The following is a 19,093-nucleotide window of genomic DNA, read 5'->3' on the forward strand; positions in this document are numbered from 1 at the left end:
AGTTGTGTCAGTAAGAACAGCACTGTTGATGAGCAGTGTACTGCAACATCTCTATAAATGTGACATAGATATCACAATAATTAACTAAAATGTCACAAATAATTCCCTAATATGTACATATTCTAATGAAGACAGAACAAACAGACAAAGTGGACAAGGTCTGTTTGAAAAGTTTCTGGAAGTTTTTTTTTTATTATAAATAATTTATTCAATGTCAGTTTATACAATCATTCGAGAACTTTTTGAAGTACCCTCGTCCTGTTTTGACGCACCGCCACCAAAGCTTCACCCAATAATTAAAAGTGGCCTAGAAGTCATCAATGGAAACTTCCTTCAGTGAAATCGTCGCAGATGATTTTACCATCTCTGGTATCTCATGCAGAGTTTTTTTTAGGATTCTTTTAATCATTGGGAACAAAAAGAAGTTCAGTGGTGCCAGATTGAGGCTATACGGTAGCTGGGGTAGTGTTGCCACTCTCATTTTGGCCAACAACTCTGAGACAATGAATGAGTGCTGCGTAGTGCCTCCTTCATCTCACTTGTCAGCACTTTTGGCATCGATTGATTGATATGTGGGGTTTAACACTCCAAAACCACCATATGATCATGAGAGATGTCGTAGTGGTGGGCTCCAGGAATTTCGACCACCTGGGGTTCCTTAACGTGCACCCAAATCTGAGCACACGGGCCTGCAGCATTTTCGCCTCCACCGAAAATGCAGCCGCCACAGCCGAGATTCGATCCCGCGACCTGCGGGACAGCAGCCGAGTACTTTATCCACTAGACCACCGCGGCGAAGAAGCACTTTTGGCATTATTGCATCACAAACTTTCATCATTTGATGATCCTCTGTCAAATCATGATAAAAAATTGTAATGGGTATTTCACACTCTTTGGCAATCCTAGTTCAAAACTTGACTTTTTGCACGAAGACATCACTTTGTAATTTCTATGGGCGTCCAAAGCAGTCATCGTCACTGACAGACACCCGACCTTCCCCGTACCTTTTGTGCTACATGAAAGTTTGGCTTTGTTTCATTGCGTCATCATTTTCGACTTTCTGAAGCATTTCTGAAGAGTCTTCGCCTCGTTTTTAACCAGTTTAATACAAAACTTGATTGCATAATGCTGCTTCGAAAAACTGGTTTATTTTTCTTTTTGAAAAGGATGCAGTAGATACCTTTCCACAAAGCATGACGTGCCAACAACAAATACCCGCAGGCAACCAAAACTAGTCGCGTTTTAAAGCTTCGATCCTTCACTAAATTCTCCGCCTGAAGTGCCACCTTGCAAAGCGGCACTGACGACTACCACAAAAAAGGTCTAGGAACTTTTGGTACAGACCCTACAGACCGTGTATATAGTGTTAAATTATTCATCTACAAGGCTCAATGTTTTAGCAGTGATTTGAAATTCTTTAAACAATTCTAAGCCTCTACAGTACATTTCCTTGATTTTTCTGATCTTCTCTAACAAAAGTGGTTTTCTTGGAATGGTTGCTTCATGCAATCCCCTCATTTTCTTTCACTTTCATGGCCTGTAGCAAGATGGCGTAACTAATGAGGCACTTTGGAAGTCCTGTACAGTAAACAAAATCTTAAGTTGTAAACATTATGCAATTTTTGTTATGTATGCATAACTGTAGTTTATTACGAGTTTACATTGCTGGGTACAAAAGTTGCCTAAGAAAGAGGAATAAATAGTCCGCAAGACGCTACTGTCCACTCACTATAAGAGTAGCGCCGTGGGCGCTCATGGTTGCCGACCTTATTCACTGGTGACTACACAACAGTTTTATAAGCAGTTATGCGAATGTCAAAAACTGAGAGCACTGACATGCAATTAATAACTTGCCTTTTAGGAAGGATTCTTTGACACTTGTTCTACAGAGGTGAAGCAGCTCCTTGAAACACAACACCACTTTAGCATCTCTGGTGTACCAGTTCCGTATGACAGTCTGAAAGGGTGACATTTATTTAAGAGTACATAGCATGCATGAAAAGCATTTACCTAGTAAAAAAAGAAATGTGGATTTATTCTGACTACCCAGAGTTCTTCAATGCATAGATCAACATGTTTGCATGTGGCTCCTGCTTTTGCTGCCACAAAACTGAACCATAAACCTTTTGTTGAACAGCCAAATGCCACAGCCAACGGGTCACCTTCACTTATAATTAATGAAATGCTGAAGTTTTGAAACACTTGAGCAGCACTACAAGCTTTTTATAAGAAAAGAGTATCCACGAAGACTGCTTTATTAAGATTAAATTTCAAAATAAAAAAGGAATATCCTAAAGCAAGGCTTGAAAGATCAAGAAATGCATCGAAAGCAGTAAGTTCTACAGTAAAGTAGTACTGTCCAGAATAAAATGGGAATTCTCAAACCCAAATTTTGGGTGCTTCTGGTCAAATCATGACAGAACAGAATATTTAAAATTTAGGAAGTATCACACACTCCATGATTTTTGCACTGCACAAAGAAATTGCACTCAGTAAAAAAGGAAAAAAGAAAAATATTCTGTATAGTCCAATACGTGCATTTTGTCATGAGAATAATTTCACAAAGCTATTGCATGTAACAAATACCTGAAAGTGTAAACAGTGCCAAATACTACTCGCTAAGTTATAGAAGTTAGCTGATGATATAAGAATAAAAACACTGCTGATAATCAGTAAGGGGGAAAAAAAGCTCAACATTAACTAGACAATGTTTGGGAAATAGATGCAATAAGGTCTATTAAGAGGCCATATATATAGACAGACAGACAAGACAGACAGATAGATATGTAGGGTTTAACGTCCCCCAAACCACCACATCAGTACGAGAGATGCCATAGTGGAGGGCTCCGGAAATTTCAACCACCTGGGGTTCTTTAATGTGCACCCAAATCTGAGCACCCGAGCCTACAGCATTTTCGCCTCCATCGAAAATGCAGCCGCCGCATCTAGGATTTGATCCTGTGACCTGTGGGTCATCAGCCGAGCACCTTAGCCACTAGACCACCGTGGCGGGGCTTAAAAGGACATATATGTCTACAAGGTAATAATTGCACAAAGTTTTATACCAAATGTGAAACTTTGTTCCAAAAATTCAGACATGCCCTTGGATGAATTTGTGCTTTGCAAACTTACATGCTACCTAGCAGTGACGACAGAAATTGTAAGGCATCGCCATGATTGCTGCAGTCTTTGCTGTCATTGTGCAAGCTGTCACAGCAAATATTACAATATCCAAAAGAGAAAATTGGATGAAATAAGTAGCCAGTTTACTGAAATTTACTGGTTAAATTTTTTTCGTGTGTGTATTAAGAGGAAACTTTAGGCTTGGACCAGCCCTGATATCAACTATTAATGTGCACATACAAAATACAGAAATATAAGTATTAGACAGCTACAGGACCCTAGTGACGTTTATTATTTGTTAAAGAAAACAGATTAATTACTGTGATAATAAGAAGCAGAACTTCCACCTAGGGCATGATCTTTTTTTTTGTGTGCAAAAATTTGTAAAAATTGGGAGACCCTTAAGCTTCACCTTTAAGAGTTGAACGCAATAGCGAAATCTGGCCCCTAGTGCATACTTACTAATATGTTTTGTTACACAAACGCATACCGCAGATTGTACCAGCGTGCGCGCGAATGGTACATACAGGTTTTTGATCTAAAGCAAGAGTCGCATGGCCTCCAAGATACATGCCGCGCGCTCGCCCATTCGGAGGTCATAAAGAGTCTCACAATGCCTTACATTGGCAGCACAATACCTAGCGTTTGCTGTTTACTTGATCAACGCCTCTGGAAAGGCATGATATGTTTTCCGCCAGATGGACACAGCTTTCTATTCTTAGAGTCATTTGAAAGTTTCTGTGTTTTTAGCAGCGATGGCTGCACTATCCCGGCCTTTTTCGACGTAGTTTGATGACTTCCCAAATGCGCCTACGAATCACCGAATGGGTTCGTTTTCGTCGTGACACCTGTCGAACAAAATACATTAAGGAGGCTCCTTCTACTTCATGGCATTTATGTAGTGTTTTTTCCCCGAAGCATCTGCAAGTAACATCGTGGCTTTGTCATTCTTTCGTCGGCACTCACGCGCGTCGGATGCAAGAATCATGTGCTCCGTAGGAGCGGCGTTTGCGGCACATACTAGCCACGGTAACAGGATGACCGAAGACCAAGACGCAGGATATGAGATTATTTTGCCACCACTGCCCAAGGGACGCGTCGCGCAAAACACCGTGTTTTTACACGGTGATGTGCGCGGCAGACCGTATCGAGTCGAAGATTTCCGAGACGCGCTCGGACCTACAGGACTGCTGCCGGAGGTGTTGGCACTGGGGGCCTACCAGATAAATCATGTCTGGGCAGTCACCATGAACAACGCGGACGCTACGAAACGCTTGCTGGATGTGAAGGAGTTGAAAGTCAAGGGCCGACGCTGCATTACCGTAGACCCCCAGGATCAGCAGGTGCGGCTGCGTCTTCATTGGCTGCTGTACGGCGTCAACGATGAAGACGTGCGAACGGCATTGGCGGCTTATGGGAAGGTCGTACAAGTCACAAGGGAGCATTGGCGTGTTCAAGGTGTCAGCGACAAGGGTTCAACCACACGGACTGTGCTTCTTAAGCTCAAGAGTGGCGTGAAGGTTGAAGATCTCCCCCATCAAATCAGGGTGGCTGGTGAACTGGCACTTGTGGTTGCACCTGGTCGGCCAATGCAGTGTCTGCGCTGCCAAGGTACCGGCCATGTTAGAAGAGAGTGTAAGGTACCCCGATGCTCGCGTTGTCGGCGGTTCGGCCACAGCGAAGATGCGTGCATGCGCACGTACGCATCGGCTATCGGATCAGCCGAAGGTGACGACACAGCAGAGTTGGTGATGGACGTGACCGAGGCTGAAGACGCGGCGAAAGGCGCAGGCGACGGGGTGAACCCTGAACCTTCAACAGGTACAGTTACACCGACTGGTGGTGATGAACCAACAGCCAAAGCAGACATAGCATCTGGGGAGGTGGTTACTCAAGAGCCAGCCGGCCAAACCGAAGAAGGCTTCACAAGCACCTCATCGAAGGAGCCTGAGCCGGTGGAATCAACCGAACTTCCAGTGTCGTGCGAGAGTATCAGTGGTGGGGCGCCAAGCAAAAGACCCCGCGAGCAGTCTGCAGGACGGCGTGAGGCGTCCAGCGAAAAGCAAGAAGAGGGGCCACCTGCGAAGGCGACTTCGTTCAGACGCAGCAGCACAAGGCTGCGTCCCAACCTGATATCGGACAATCACTGGCCACCTTTGTCCTCCAGTGGCACGGGTCCACCTGGAGGCTCCGAAGATGTCTAGCTCTATGCTAGACGCCGAAGGTAAGCACCATGCCCCGGGCTAACTTCTTCATTGTGTAGACATGGCTGTTGCACCGAAACTTAGAGTGGCAACGTTAAACGTTCGAGGTCTCGCCGCTAAGCGGAAACAGAGCCAAGTCTACAGGCTACTCGTGGATCATGATCTGGATGTACTTGCTGTACAAGAAACAAAAGTAGACGGTGAGGAGGAGACTCGGGGCATGGTGCTGAGGTTTACGGCGCGTTACCACGCAGTTGTAAGTCAAGCAATAGGCACGTCTGCAGGCTGCGTTTTGTTCATTAAGAAGTTACCGGGTCTGGTAGTGCAAGATACCTTCGCTTGCCCGTCTGGTAGATTGGTTTCCTGTGATTTTGTATTCAATGAATGTCAGTGGCGTATAGTGTGTATTTATGCACCAACCATTTGTGAGGAGCGATCACTTTTTTTTTCAAGCCTAAAGCAGCACTTCACTTTGGAAAGGAAATCTGTATTACTTGGTGATTTTAACTGCGTCCTCAATGGGCGAGATCGAGCGAATGGACGCGCCAATTACGATAAAAGTAGTAGGACGCTAGCGGACGTAGTTACTCAATTCGAGTTAGAAGACGTGGGCAGCTGTATGGAGGGAACGCGGGAGGTGCGTTTCACCCATTTTCAGGGGAATAGCCATGCGCGCCTTGATCGTATTTACGTGTCGCTTGAATTAATAGCTCACTGCAAGACATATGCTGTTTACCCAATACACTTTAGCGATCATTGTTTAGTTAAATGTGATATGGGAGAGAAAACACAAGGTGGAACTTTCTCATGGGAGCTGTGGAAGATGAATTCCACTTTGATCACTGACGAATATTTCTTAGATCAGGTTATGAACTGCATCAAAGATATAAAAATGGATGATGGAGCTAAACTTGCAGAACAATGGGAAGAGTTCAAGCAGCAAATAAAAATAAAAGCTATTGATCGTTCTAGCGCATTGAGTTATGAAAGGAAAAAGAAAGAAAAAGAACTCCGAAAGACTTTGGAAAGACTAGTAGACTTGGAGTGCAGACAACCGGGAGAGTATAAAATTGACATACGCAATATTAAGCAGAAACTTGCACTGCATGACGAGGAACGCTACCGCGGTGCACTCGTCCGTGCTAGGGGCGAGGCTTTAGCGGCTGGAGAGACGCCAACCAAAAGAGCGTTAGGGGTGGAGAAAACGAACGCTCGACGGAATCATATCGAGAAAATAGAGAAGGACGGTCACGAAGTAACTGATACGGACAGCATTTTATCCGTATTTTCAAGTCATTTTGAAAACCTTTTTGCGTGTAGACAGGCAAACCTAGAAAGATTTAAAGACGAATATTTAGGACTCATGCCGCAAGTGAGTGAGGAAGTGAAAAACGCTTTGGAATTATCTATATCTGCATCTGAAGTTGAACGGGCGGTTGATAAGTTAAATCCTGGGAAATCTCCAGGACCAGATGGTCTTTGTGCCAAGTGGTACAAATGTTTTAAAAGTGAATTGTCTTCAATACTTGCGGGCGTTTTTAATGAGGCATATGAAGAAAAGAAATTACCACCATCCTTTGGTGAATCGCGTACCGTTCTGATTCCGAAAACAGACGAGGTTGAAAAGCTCAGGCACGTCACAGCGTACAGGCCAATCGCACTGACAAACGTAGACTACAAAATATTAATGAAAATTTTGGCGGCCAGACTTCAGTCAGTAATAAAAGATATCGTCGGTCCACACCAAACGTGTGGAATAAAAGGTCGGTCCACAGTTACAAACGTTCATAAAATGCGATCCGTGCTCGAATGTGTTGACACCTGTCATGCTCGTGTGGCCATACTCCAGCTGGATCTGGAGAAAGCGTTTGATTGCGTTTCCCACGCTCTTTTGTTTTCAGTATTGAAGCACATTAATGTTGGTAAGATAATTATTGACGGAGTAGCCATGGCATATCGGAACGGTAGTACGAGACTAATTATTAACAAGACATTGGGCCCCCCCATAAGAATCGAGCGCTCAGTGCGTCAAGGTTGCCCTGTTAGTCCACTTTTGTTTTGCATCTATATTGAAACTTTATGTCAGTCGATATTGCAGAATGACATCATTAATGGGTTTAGAGTACAATCTTCAGAGGTCAAACTACTCGCATACGCTGATGATGTTGCGATTTGTAGCACTACCTATGTCGGTATTGAAGAATCAATCAGAGTTTCTAAATATTTCGCCGAAGTTACAGGAAGCCACATAAACTGGGGTAAATGCCTCGGCTTCTGGCATGGATATTGGCCTTCAACACCAGAATTTTTCGCAGCCATTAAATGGACAAGAACGCCAGTTAAATATCTTGGAGTACCGCTCGAGTCATACAAAAGTACTGACGAATATTGGACACAGCAAACGAAAGAAATTAAAGAAAAAGCGAATAGGTGGAATGCAACTTATCTGTCCATGTTTGCTAGGGCTGCTGCATGCAACTGGTTTTTTGTGTCTAAGCTGTGGTATGTGATGCAAGTGTTGTACTGTTCTCGGGTCAATGTGCAAAGATTACATCGGGTGTTTGCAATACTTGTGTGGGGGTCTAACTGGGAAAGGTGCAGTCGCACGAATTTGTTTAGACGGGTGAAGTGTGGAGGCCTTGGGCAAGGACATCTGTTTATCAAGCAGTTAGTAAATAGGTTTTTCTTTTTTCGTGAGACAAGAGATCCTTTCCTACTAACAGTGTGTCAAACAAGACTAAGTAGACTGTTGCCCGAGTTTGTTGTGAGCACCCATGTTACCCCAGGGGCTGTGCAAGGATACATGAAAGAAGTAGTGGCCAGCGTGCAGTTTTTGTGTGTTTGCTTTTCAACTGACTATCTGTGGTCTGTTGGAAAGAAAAAACTGTACAAAGATTTATGTGACACGATGCTCCCCGTCCCACTGTACAGAGCGCTATATACAGCACGCAAGGGTCAGAACGTACTTAAACGAGTAAAAAAAATGCCAGCAGCTCCAAGTGCGAAAACGTTCTTTTTCAAATTACACACTGGAACACTTCCTGTAAGAACCTTCCTAGAGGAGCGTGGGTTTTATATGCCTTGGGGATCTCACTGTCTAATCTGTAAGAAACCGGAAACTATCGACCATGTTTTCCTGCACTGTTGGGAAGGAGTTTATTTTTGGGACATATTACAAAGGACAATCAAAAAAGAGTTTCCGTTGGACCCTCATGGTATCAGGTATTTGGCAATAGAGAACGAGGATGGATTACCTTTCGATTTTATCATGATGACTGGCTTGCACAGTATATGGCGCTCTAGAATGGCTGGATTTCATTGTGACCCAGACAGAAGACCAGCAAGAGAGTATTTTAAGGAAAGCATCTCAAGATTACTTGAGGTAGTAAGAACAGACGAATGTGTACCTTTGTGGGTAGAAAGGGTAGAAGCCCTACTGACCATGAAGGAATTCTAGGATGCGATGTGTTATAGTTATGTTTTAAGTTTTTTTTGTATTGTATGTAGTGAATTGTAATACATCTTAATAACCCGTTTGTGAAGTTTACCGGAAATAAAAAAAAAAAAAAAACATCGTGGCTTTGTGGTAGGACACCTGCTTGCCACGCAAACGGCCTGGGTTCGATCCTCAATGGAATGAAAAACTTTAATATTTATTTTATTTGCTTCTTTCTCGATTTTTCGCTGACAATCAACGGTGCCGACACCGACGGCAGAATTTGTGTGACATGAGCTCTCTAACGCTATCGCGTTAAAATGAGAAAGTTTACCAATTCATGAAAATTTCTAAGGTTTGCTAAAGGTGCACACACGTTTTTTTTCATTAGAAGTGACAAGAAATTTATACCATTTTATATGAGCTGTTTCCTCACTTGAAAAACTTTGTCGCTAAACAAACCTTGCCCCCCCCCCTCACCCGCCCACACAAAAAGAAACCTGTGCACGCCTATGGTCAAGAATGAATATTTGTATTTGTACATATTGAGCTGAGCTTGCTGAATATTTCTTTGAGGCAATAAAAAGAATCGTTATTAAAACTTGTGTTCTCTGCTCCCTGCCTGGCCTTCATGTTACTGCACTTTCTAATCTTTAAAAAGCCTGCCTATTGAAGCTTTATTTTTCAGGGCTCCCTATCGTGCCACATATTGACGAATTGCACTAAATGCACAAAGTGGTCCAATTAATGTGGTACATGGCAATGCTTGTAGGATGATACTTAACCCTTCAATGCCTGGATTATGAAACTGCTGAGCAAAATAGAAATTGTTTTCATTTTCTGGCTTTAAATAGCAACCTTTAAATGGTGCCCCAGTTAAATTATCTAAAATGCAACTTTAATGCAAGCTTTTGTGTAGGTCGCGAATTCTCCATATGTCACAGAAGCAAAGACCTTTCAACAAAAAACACACTTCAGAACTACATAATTTGTGTGCCCCCTATTGAGTGCATACACACCAAATAAACAAAGTTATTGATTATAGAACTTAGGTTACCAAGGTGAGAGAAAACGAAGAAGCAAGAGCTGTTGCACGCGCTTTCTGCTATCAGCTTCAAAACAATTGGTTCAAGTTTAAAATATCTTAGGCGAGACAGCGCTAAATTTTTTATGCTGGAAGCTACATGCCCTATGAGTACTTGACAGCCGGCATTAAAGGTGGAATGCATTTCGCGACTAACTTGCTCAAAGTTGTTCGGCATGTCGTGAATTCGCGACATCCGGCAGTAAAGGGTTAACTCAGGGTTCGGCTTACTGTAGAAAGGTAGTGACCAAATTAATTGACCTGGTTCCAGTAAGTAAAAAGCTAATTAAAATAAAATAGCAATTCGTGATGGGTTGAGCATTTAGAAGGGCATTTACAGCTCCGACAGAAAGAGAGAAAGAAAAAAAATATGACTAGCCATTCTGAATTTAAACTGGCAAACACAGCTTGAGAAATCAAAACTGTACAACAGTACCTGAAGTAAGTTCTTGGCCAGCCTGACTTTGCCAGTATAAAGAAGGAGAAAATGATCGTTCAACTGACAGTATACGTCCTGTGAAAGTGAGAGCACTTCAACGTCCACACGGAGAGGTAAGTGAGGCTGGGAGGAGCCTTGCACGAGCCCGCCAATGACTCCAGCAACTTGATCTTGCCAGCCTCCTCCTGTTGTCAAAAGTTGCTCGACATGCAGCACCTGTAACAGATACAATTGGGCTACATCTAACCAGAGGTGTCACAAACACATCTCTGCATGCTCTCCCTCAAGTTTTCAGGGTTACCGTCTATCAGTTCCACAGCTGAAAAGGCACAAAACAGTTATTTGCAGCACGATTCATTTGAGCAAGAAAATAAATACTAGGAATGATGATCTGCTGTAGAGGAAAGGGGGCAAAAAACTTGCTGTAGCAATTTTCACAAAATAAACTTCACTCCCTCACCATTCTTGAAGGAGCAGCAGTCATGGACAAATGAAATGTGAACAGTTTCTAAAGTAGAGGAAATTTTGCCAATAATAGCTAAAGAACACTATCTCGGACTGCTTATGATGTCATTACCAAAGTTGGTTCATACCTCAAACTAAGCATGCAAGCCGAACTGATGCTAATATTATGCATACTGGGGGTAACAGGAATAATATAATGTGTTTCAATTAACCCAAAATTGTTTGTATTTCACCTTTATTGACTGCACCCGTGCTTCTCTCTTTCGCAAAAAGAAGTCTTCAAATAAAGCAACTTCTGCAATAGTAAAACATGCAATGCTTTCATAAGATCTGAAATGAAAAAAATAAAAAAAAACTGCTTACACAGTGAATGACAGCTAATTTGTCAAATGTCCGCCCAACTGCAGTCCAGAGAGCTGACACAATGGCAGCAGCCAAAATGCTACTTGTTCCCAGACCTGCAATAATTAGGGAAAACTCAAGTGCAAGCTTGTACCAGAGAAAAAAAAACAGGCCTGACCTGATCCTTGGGGCAAGTTGGACCAGCTCTGAAGCTCAATGCCACCTCCATGCAGTGCTAGAAGCTGCTCTGGCAGTGTATTTTTGTGGTTAATCTGGACAACGCCAGAGCCAATAAGACAGGCTTTAAGGAGAGCACCTGCAAGTTGTAATGGCACAGATCAGATATCAGGAGTGTTTAGAGAAACATCACCTTTTCACAAAAGTTAGGACCCTTATCAACCAGTTTTCAATGAAGTTAAATGTACCAGTGTGTAAACATGCAGTTAATAGTGGATATCATGTACTGCTAACTAGGAGATACAAAGGTGATTTACTTATTTGTTCTGCAAGAACACACTAGTAAATGATGCCACTTAAAAGTAGTTATGGCTTCCTTCCAAAGCTTTTACCACTGATCCCTGTTGTAAATTGACTGATTTAACTAATTAAAGCATTGACTGATTTCACCAATTAAAGCAACTGTGGACTCAATGATTGATTTGTGGTGTTTAACGTCCCAAAACCACCATATGATTATGAGAGACGCCGTAGTGAAGGGCTCCGGAAATTTCGACCACCTGGGGTTCTTTATTGTGCACCCAAATCTGAGCACACAGGCCTACGACATTTCCACCTCCATCGGAAATGCAGCTGCCGCAGCCGGGACTCAATCCCGCGACCTGCGGGTCAGCAGCCGAGTACCTTAGCCACTAGACCACCGCGGCGGGGCCAACTGTGGACTCAACACAACCCTGATACAGTACTTTGACTACGACATCATAGCAAAATAAATAGAGCTATAGTAGAGGTGAGCAAAACATCTAAAATTTTAAAAACCGAATCAAGCAGTTCTCGCTAACCAACTTGCATTCAATAAGTGAATTAAGTATTAACTACTCCAGGTAATCAAACATTTATTCTGTTCCTCTATTATAAGGTACATTAACACCTGCTTCAGCCTATAAATATAAAAACAAAACACTACGTAGAGACTGTTCCAAATGATCCTGCTGCAGAACTACAGGTACTGAACAAGTGAACCCCATGCTGAGTGAACTCATGCAGCACATGCATTGCATGCAATAGTCGCCAATCATCTCGCCTGAAGGAGCCTGTGTATTCGTTACCATAATTTAGACAAAGAAAGCTAACATGCTGCCCATCTTCTGATGTTGGGTTTTTTCAAAATGGCATGCAAGTAGAGACTGGAAGTAGAAAGCGGATGTAAGTAGAAAGCAGATTTAGCACATATGCCAGTACATGTATGAATAATACGATTTACAATTAGATAATTAAAGAAATGAGGAGCTTGTATATGATAACTGCTTCAAGTTATCAATAACAACATGGCAATGACATTGCTGAAACAGTATAAGAACTGATGCATCTGTGGTAATACTGTGGTAAGAGACTATAACCCACTAGAGAGTACGCCAGAAAAGACGACGATGGTGTGCGCGAGAGCGAAGCTCGTGAGCTGGGGAATGTGGCCGGACTGAGAGAACATGGCCAGCCAGCCAGAGCGCGAGACGTTTGGTTCGAGAGACCACAGCGACCGAGCTGGTGCGACCAGACTAGCCGGGTCGAGCTTGGTAGGTTCCAGGAATGAGCGAGCATTACGGGCCAGCCTAGCAGCTATTCCTGTTGGGCTGGAGCGTGCGGGCCAGGAGCCCAGATCGTGGCCTCGGTGCCACATCTCAGGGGCCCCGGCACAACCTGAACTGAACCTCTCCCATAGCCGAGATCATGGCCTCGGTGCCGCGTCCCAAGGGTCCCGGCACAACCTGAGTTAAGACCGTGGCTGTGGTGCCACGTCCGAGTGGGCCGTTGTCAGTGTGGGCCTGTACGTTTCGCAATAAACAAGTCTTCGTCTACTCGTGCACTAGCGCACGACTTTATCACTGCAACTGTCCGTTTCATGCTGGCATTGTCGCTACCTCTCTGCAGTACCGTGAGTGATGCTCGACGAACCTCTATGTCAGGACGCGCCGATATTCTCGCGTGTGAGTTAAGACTTAAGGGATATTTGTATTGTTTGGTGATTCACTGTGAGTGTAATTGTGGTGTGCCAAGTCGATAAATGTGTTTCTTGTTCTTGCCTTGCTTTCCTGCATCTGAGACCAAGAACACAACAACATCATTATGTTCATTGCTATTTAAAGCCATATATTAATAAATATAACTTAAAACCCAAGGGCACCTTGTGAAATTCACATAAATTAACGTGCATGAGATGCTGGTTTTGCCTCAATCTTGTAATATGAAAAATTGAGTTGTCACCGGAATACAATCAGCCCTTATATCGCATTTGTTATCATTCCACAAGCCTTTCATAAATGAGAACTCCCTCTTTCAAGTGGGGAGGCTGCTCCCACCTCTGGAATTGCTGGTAGTATTTTTTATGAAACAGCAAAAAGCTGATGATCATATGATGATGATATGTGGGGTTTAACGTCCCGAAACCACCATATGATTATGAGAGACGCCGTAGTGGAGGGCTCCGAAAATTTCGACCATCTGGGGTTCTTTAATGTGCACCCAAATCTGAGCAAACGGGCCTACATTTCCGCCTCCATCGGAAATGCAGCCGCCGCAGCCGGGATTCGAACCCGCGACCTGCGGGTCAGCAGCCGAGTACCTTAGCCACTAGACCACCGTGGCAGGGCAACCAGCAAAAAGCTACACAGCTTGATCAGCACACTCAGATCTCATACATCTGCATGCAATGCTCTTCCGCATTGTGAACCAACGTTTCACTTTGCACACCACCACTATTTTTGCCAGTCATGTCGCGTCAGTGAAAGGAAGACCGCCTGTCTTGGATGTCCCATCTTGCAAAAAGTTCGGCAGACGCTCTTGATAATAGACACCACCTTTAGTTTTAAATTCAGGTTTAGTGGCAGATAACAAAGCTACATCTTTAGTACGTTGTTCATCCACCTGAATAGTACACTGTAAGTAACAAGAAATGGCAACTGTGCTGCCAAGTGGTATACAATTCTAAAGATCTGTTATGGGTTTGTGCTACTCTTATGCCAAGTGTAGAGCTACAGTGTCAGAAAAGTCACTGAACCATCAGCAAAGACACAACTCATCTGAGGCAACCAATGCTACAATTTATATGTCTTCAAATAGGTCAAATTCATGCCTGCGAAAGCCTTACCTCTAGCACCAGGCTGATTATAGTCCAGAAGGTCTTGCATGGAAAATATCTTAATCTCTTCTGGAACATTGTGGTGCACCAGTGTGATGACAATGTGCAGTCTATTTGACAGAAAAATCACAAGGTATACTAACTATGACATCAGCTTGAAACATTATGACTTAAGGTGTACTACTCACTCGTTTATTCTTCGTGCCCGGGCCCCAATCGGTTTCTGTCAATAAAAAGCCTTTAGCAGACCTATGAGAACTTTTGGTACATACTAATTAAGAAAAAAAAGTCAGCCACGAATATAGTAGTTAGTCCTACAAAGAAGTGCAAGGATAATGAAATACATTTTCTTGGTTAGGCTGGAGTCTTTACAATTATCACTTGAATATGCAGAAATTTACAGACAACTATAAGAAATTTTGAGAGAACAAGGCAAACAACTTTGTCGAAGCTCATGCCAGCTTAGTTTTGCAGCTTTACTTTAGCTATTTAAAATGACCAACGTGAAGTGACTAGAATATCTCACGAGTTCATAACTTACCTATTGTCTCGCAGTCGCGATGACTGAGCAAACTCACTGGTACTACATAAAAAGTTTTGTTGAGGGAACTTATGCTCCGGTTAAAGAAAGACTCGAGATAATAATAATAATAATAATAATAATAACAACAACAAAATTATTATCCGAGTAACATCCCAAAACCACCATAAGGTTATGAGGCACGTCGTAGTGGATAGCTTCGTAAATTTCAACCATCTGGTGTTGTTTATCATGTGCTGACATCGCACAACACACAGAGCTCTATAATTTCGCCTCCATCAAAACGTGAAGGCCACGGCCAGGTTCAAACCCACGACCTATGGATCAGCAGCCGAGCAACTTAACCACTGCTCCACCGCGGTGGACAAAAAAAAAAAAAAAAAAGATTCGAGGTAGTACAAGTAATACTTGTAGTACAACAATAACTGCGAGCACGGACGCCGGTTGTCAGTAATGTAAACGTTGGCGAAATGCATTATTTTTAACACGGAACTGATTGAACCTACCAGTTTGATCACTCATGCACGCGTAAACTTCCAAAGAACTTTACTCACGTCCTGGATGTGATCCTAAACAGATGATGAAACAATCACGAAGCTTCCCAAACATTGCACTGCAGCCTGCACCGAGTGGTACTAGCAATTTTCACAGGCGAAATGACCACATGAAATAAAGAACTAAACACGCTTGACGCTGTACAGTTTCACCTCTATATATTTCTACTCTGCTCCCAGTGAAGATTATTGAAAAATTTCCTATGCACCAAGGCCCGAATGCATATAAACATGAACATTGGACACAGTGTAGCATAGATGAGCTCCTAACAGCTAATGCTTTAATATGGTCAGACACTTTTATTACAAACAGGTTATTTCAGACATTCGTGCTGCCACAGGTCATGAAGTACAAAACAGGCGGTTGTAATGAAAAAGAAACAGATCATCGACTCACTCCCACTCCTCAAAATGTATAATAAAACTAAAATAAGATATGTTTCCCTAGCTGATTATGTGGCTCTGAACTTGAGCCAACTTGAACAGGCACTGTAAGTGATATTGATACAATGTAGCACTTGTAATAAATGCAAAGATGCAGTAAATGCAAAGCGTTACCATACTAAGCTTTTAAAGAGGAGTGTAGCATTAAAAACAAAATTAAAAATTTTAACGGTTAACAGCTCACCTGGCCATCAACAAGCACAGCAACATTAATTACTGAGCCCCCGAGCTCATAGCAGATAGGTGGCGTGTCTGTCCATCCACCAAACAAATCCATTCTTGCAGGGCCCTCTGCTACAACCCATTGTCCAAAGGGAAGCTGAGAGGAAGCTGCAGCTGTTATAATATACTGCAACCAAGAACACCACATCATTAACATTATACCAGAACATGCACACAGCTTTGTGGCATGGGACAAAATCAACCACACTGTGAGTGAACAAAAAGATTTTCTAGCTCACAAGGATTAAAAAAACAAAGTCCGACAGACTTATACAACCTTTCAAAATCAGAAGAGAATTTTTATGAAAGTAGTTTTTGCACTAAACTAAATTTCTTCTTTAGTGGGCCATACTCTTCCTTCACTCAAGAGACTCCAGCTATTACCTTTCCTAGGCCAACTGCAGGTAGATTATGTAACATCTTGGAACAGTACTCATTCTTCCCTCATGATGGCACTTTTGAAGTGTGCAGCCCTTTGGAACTAAAGTGCTGAAATGATGTTTCTGAACTTGCAAAGACACAAAAACACTTTTAACAGGTATAAGTATGCAGATAGCCAGGCCTAGATGTGTGAGGTTCCAGCCTTAAATATTTATATTATGTGTAATCAACAGAGCACTAATACACTGCATATGGCAAATATATTCCATGGAAGCCCACAAGCTGGAGGAAGCACGAGTTTTAGTGTTCATATTTGTCAATAAGTTTCCTCTCCCCCCAAGCACCTCCACTAGCCTCTGGTTAGCTCCAAGTGATAAAGTGAGTGCCAAGAAAGGTGCTGGTCTTAGGCTGAAATCCTTGAACAGGACAAGTTGTTCTTCAGCTGCAAAACCTTCTTTCTAAGAAACCAATATGGGTTTCCTGTGTAGCTATGAACTACAAAGTTTACTACACTAAAATAGGTTGCATCACAATTGTTTTTCCTTTTGTGAACTTTTGTCAACTTTGCAGGTTTCTACAAAACTGATTCCTCATACTTTACTGTTGTGAAAGTTCAACCTGAGGCACTATATTGTAGTGACATCTTGTGCTTGATTCTACGATATTTTTGTTATCCACCACTCACGGCTGGCTGATCACATTGATATAGTGGGCAGACAGTCACTCTTACAGCCAACACACACTTGAAAGCATAAAAAGACAGCATCAGAAAATTCATCACTGCAATATAAAAACCCATACTCTTCTTTTGTGTAGTTTCTTGGAAACCTACTGGTAGGTTTTCAATAATCAGTGCACCTGCAACAGTCTCACATAATGAACCTAACAAACACGGATAAACCTATATAATTTGAACTTGGCTTGCAAAACACCTGCCGTATGTGTCCTGTCTTGCCACCACTAACACACACAAAATTTCAGCCTGCTATGGCTTTGACATCTGCAACAATCAGTGCACACACTTCATTGCCGTTAAGAAACATTTAGAGCCACATTTTCTCGTGGAACCCTTTTGCTGCATTCTTTCACATTAACTCATTTTCTGTAAAATGATTGAGCAACTGCAACAATATCTTGATGCTTTCTAACATACAAGTTTTACAGTGTGCCTATCTAAACCAAGTAAAATGACACCTTAATTTTCTAAGTACAGTTATTAATTATTGCTGGGGTTTTAGGTCCCAGAACAATGATATGATATTATAAGAGACGTAAGTATGGTTGCATTGTGAAGGATAATCAGAACAAGGTCTCAAGGTCAGGAGGCTGTACCAGGACCTTCTGTACGATTATTTGATATATAATATAAAATAAGCACAAAAATATCAAAGTGTCTAAGCTGAGAAAAAAAAAGCACAACAGTTATACAGGTAGACTGCTACAATAGCAGAAGATATTGACAATCAAAAGTTTTTAAATACACAAAACTGTTTTATAATTGTATAAATATTGAATAAAGGAATACGAATTCATAACTACAGTCAAAACATGAAACGATAGCACCATGAACAGTAACAGTGCATTTCAGAAAATGTACATATTAATTTAGAAGAAGAAAAAAGCCCTAAAAGAATACAATACAGGCTATGAATAATCCTATATTTACAGGTTTAAGAAACGAGCTTTAAAGGACCACTCACCAGGCCCCATACCAAATTTCGGTTAGACCATGGAAGTTGTTGGGTGTCAGATGAGAAACATTTTGCCACAAAAACATTTTGAATCAGTTCGTTACGAGTTGAGAAAACTGTTTTTTAGATGCGGCGTGAAACGAGGAATGAGAGGTGAGCTCGGAACCCTTGCCGCTCCTCCGCGTAGCCTTCGCAAGCCAAATCTCTTTCCTACTCTCTCCGGCATCCGACCGAGAGGTCACGCGCGCATGACGTGCCCGAACAAACCCGACACCTGCGCACGCGAGCAGCGTTTTTTTTTACCATAGTTTTTTTTAGGTCTACTGCACTGCCTGTTTCTGAGGGATGGTTTGGAAATGCTGGCTTAGACGCGGCAGAATACACGAGCGCAATGAGTGCGTGAACGCATAGGAGTGTTCGACGGCTGTCGTCTGCTCGATGCGCTGACCACGGGGACACGATCGCATGCAAAACGCCGGCACAGTAGCTCCGCATCCCGTTGCAATTCACGAAGAAAAATTGAAAAAAAAAAAAGAACGCTCACATTCCCTTATTGCGGCTCACTATTTATTTAGAGATTTATTAAACTCTTCAAGCAACAAATACATAAACTACACATGTTGTGTGAAAAATTTTCGCCATGTCGCGTGCCAGTGCTGGCAACGTCAGAGCATAGTCGTCTACGTAGAGGACCAACTTAACTGCATTGCCGTGAACGTAGGGCCATTCATACGCGCATGTCATGCCCTCATTCTCTGGATGCGCGCCCGCAGAAGAAAGGGGGAGCAGCGTTCATCTTAAAATTTGACCTATTTCAGCGGCGCCTAGCGTTGCGAATTTTGCCAGACGTGACC

General features: G+C 42.6%; 1 protein-coding gene across 1 annotated transcript in view; it reads right to left on the reverse strand.

Moving 5' to 3' along the window:
* Positions 1 to 19,093, reverse strand: part of LOC119174164 (L-fucose kinase-like) — a 131,316-nt gene that overhangs the window by 5,050 nt on the left and 107,173 nt on the right. Inside the window, exons 18-24 of the mRNA XM_037424986.2 lie at positions 16,130 to 16,294; positions 14,595 to 14,629; positions 14,416 to 14,516; positions 11,272 to 11,409; positions 11,115 to 11,209; positions 10,284 to 10,502; positions 1,855 to 1,957 (exon numbers count right to left, since the gene is read on the reverse strand). Of these exons, the coding sequence (XP_037280883.2) occupies positions 1,855 to 1,957; positions 10,284 to 10,502; positions 11,115 to 11,209; positions 11,272 to 11,409; positions 14,416 to 14,516; positions 14,595 to 14,629; positions 16,130 to 16,294 (856 nt within the window). The remainder of the gene's footprint in view (positions 1 to 1,854; positions 1,958 to 10,283; positions 10,503 to 11,114; positions 11,210 to 11,271; positions 11,410 to 14,415; positions 14,517 to 14,594; positions 14,630 to 16,129; positions 16,295 to 19,093) is intronic.

The sequence above is a fragment of the Rhipicephalus microplus genome, chromosome 5 (genome assembly GCF_043290135.1).
Source record: "Rhipicephalus microplus isolate Deutch F79 chromosome 5, USDA_Rmic, whole genome shotgun sequence".
Classification (NCBI taxonomy): Eukaryota; Metazoa; Arthropoda; class Arachnida; order Ixodida; family Ixodidae; genus Rhipicephalus; species Rhipicephalus microplus.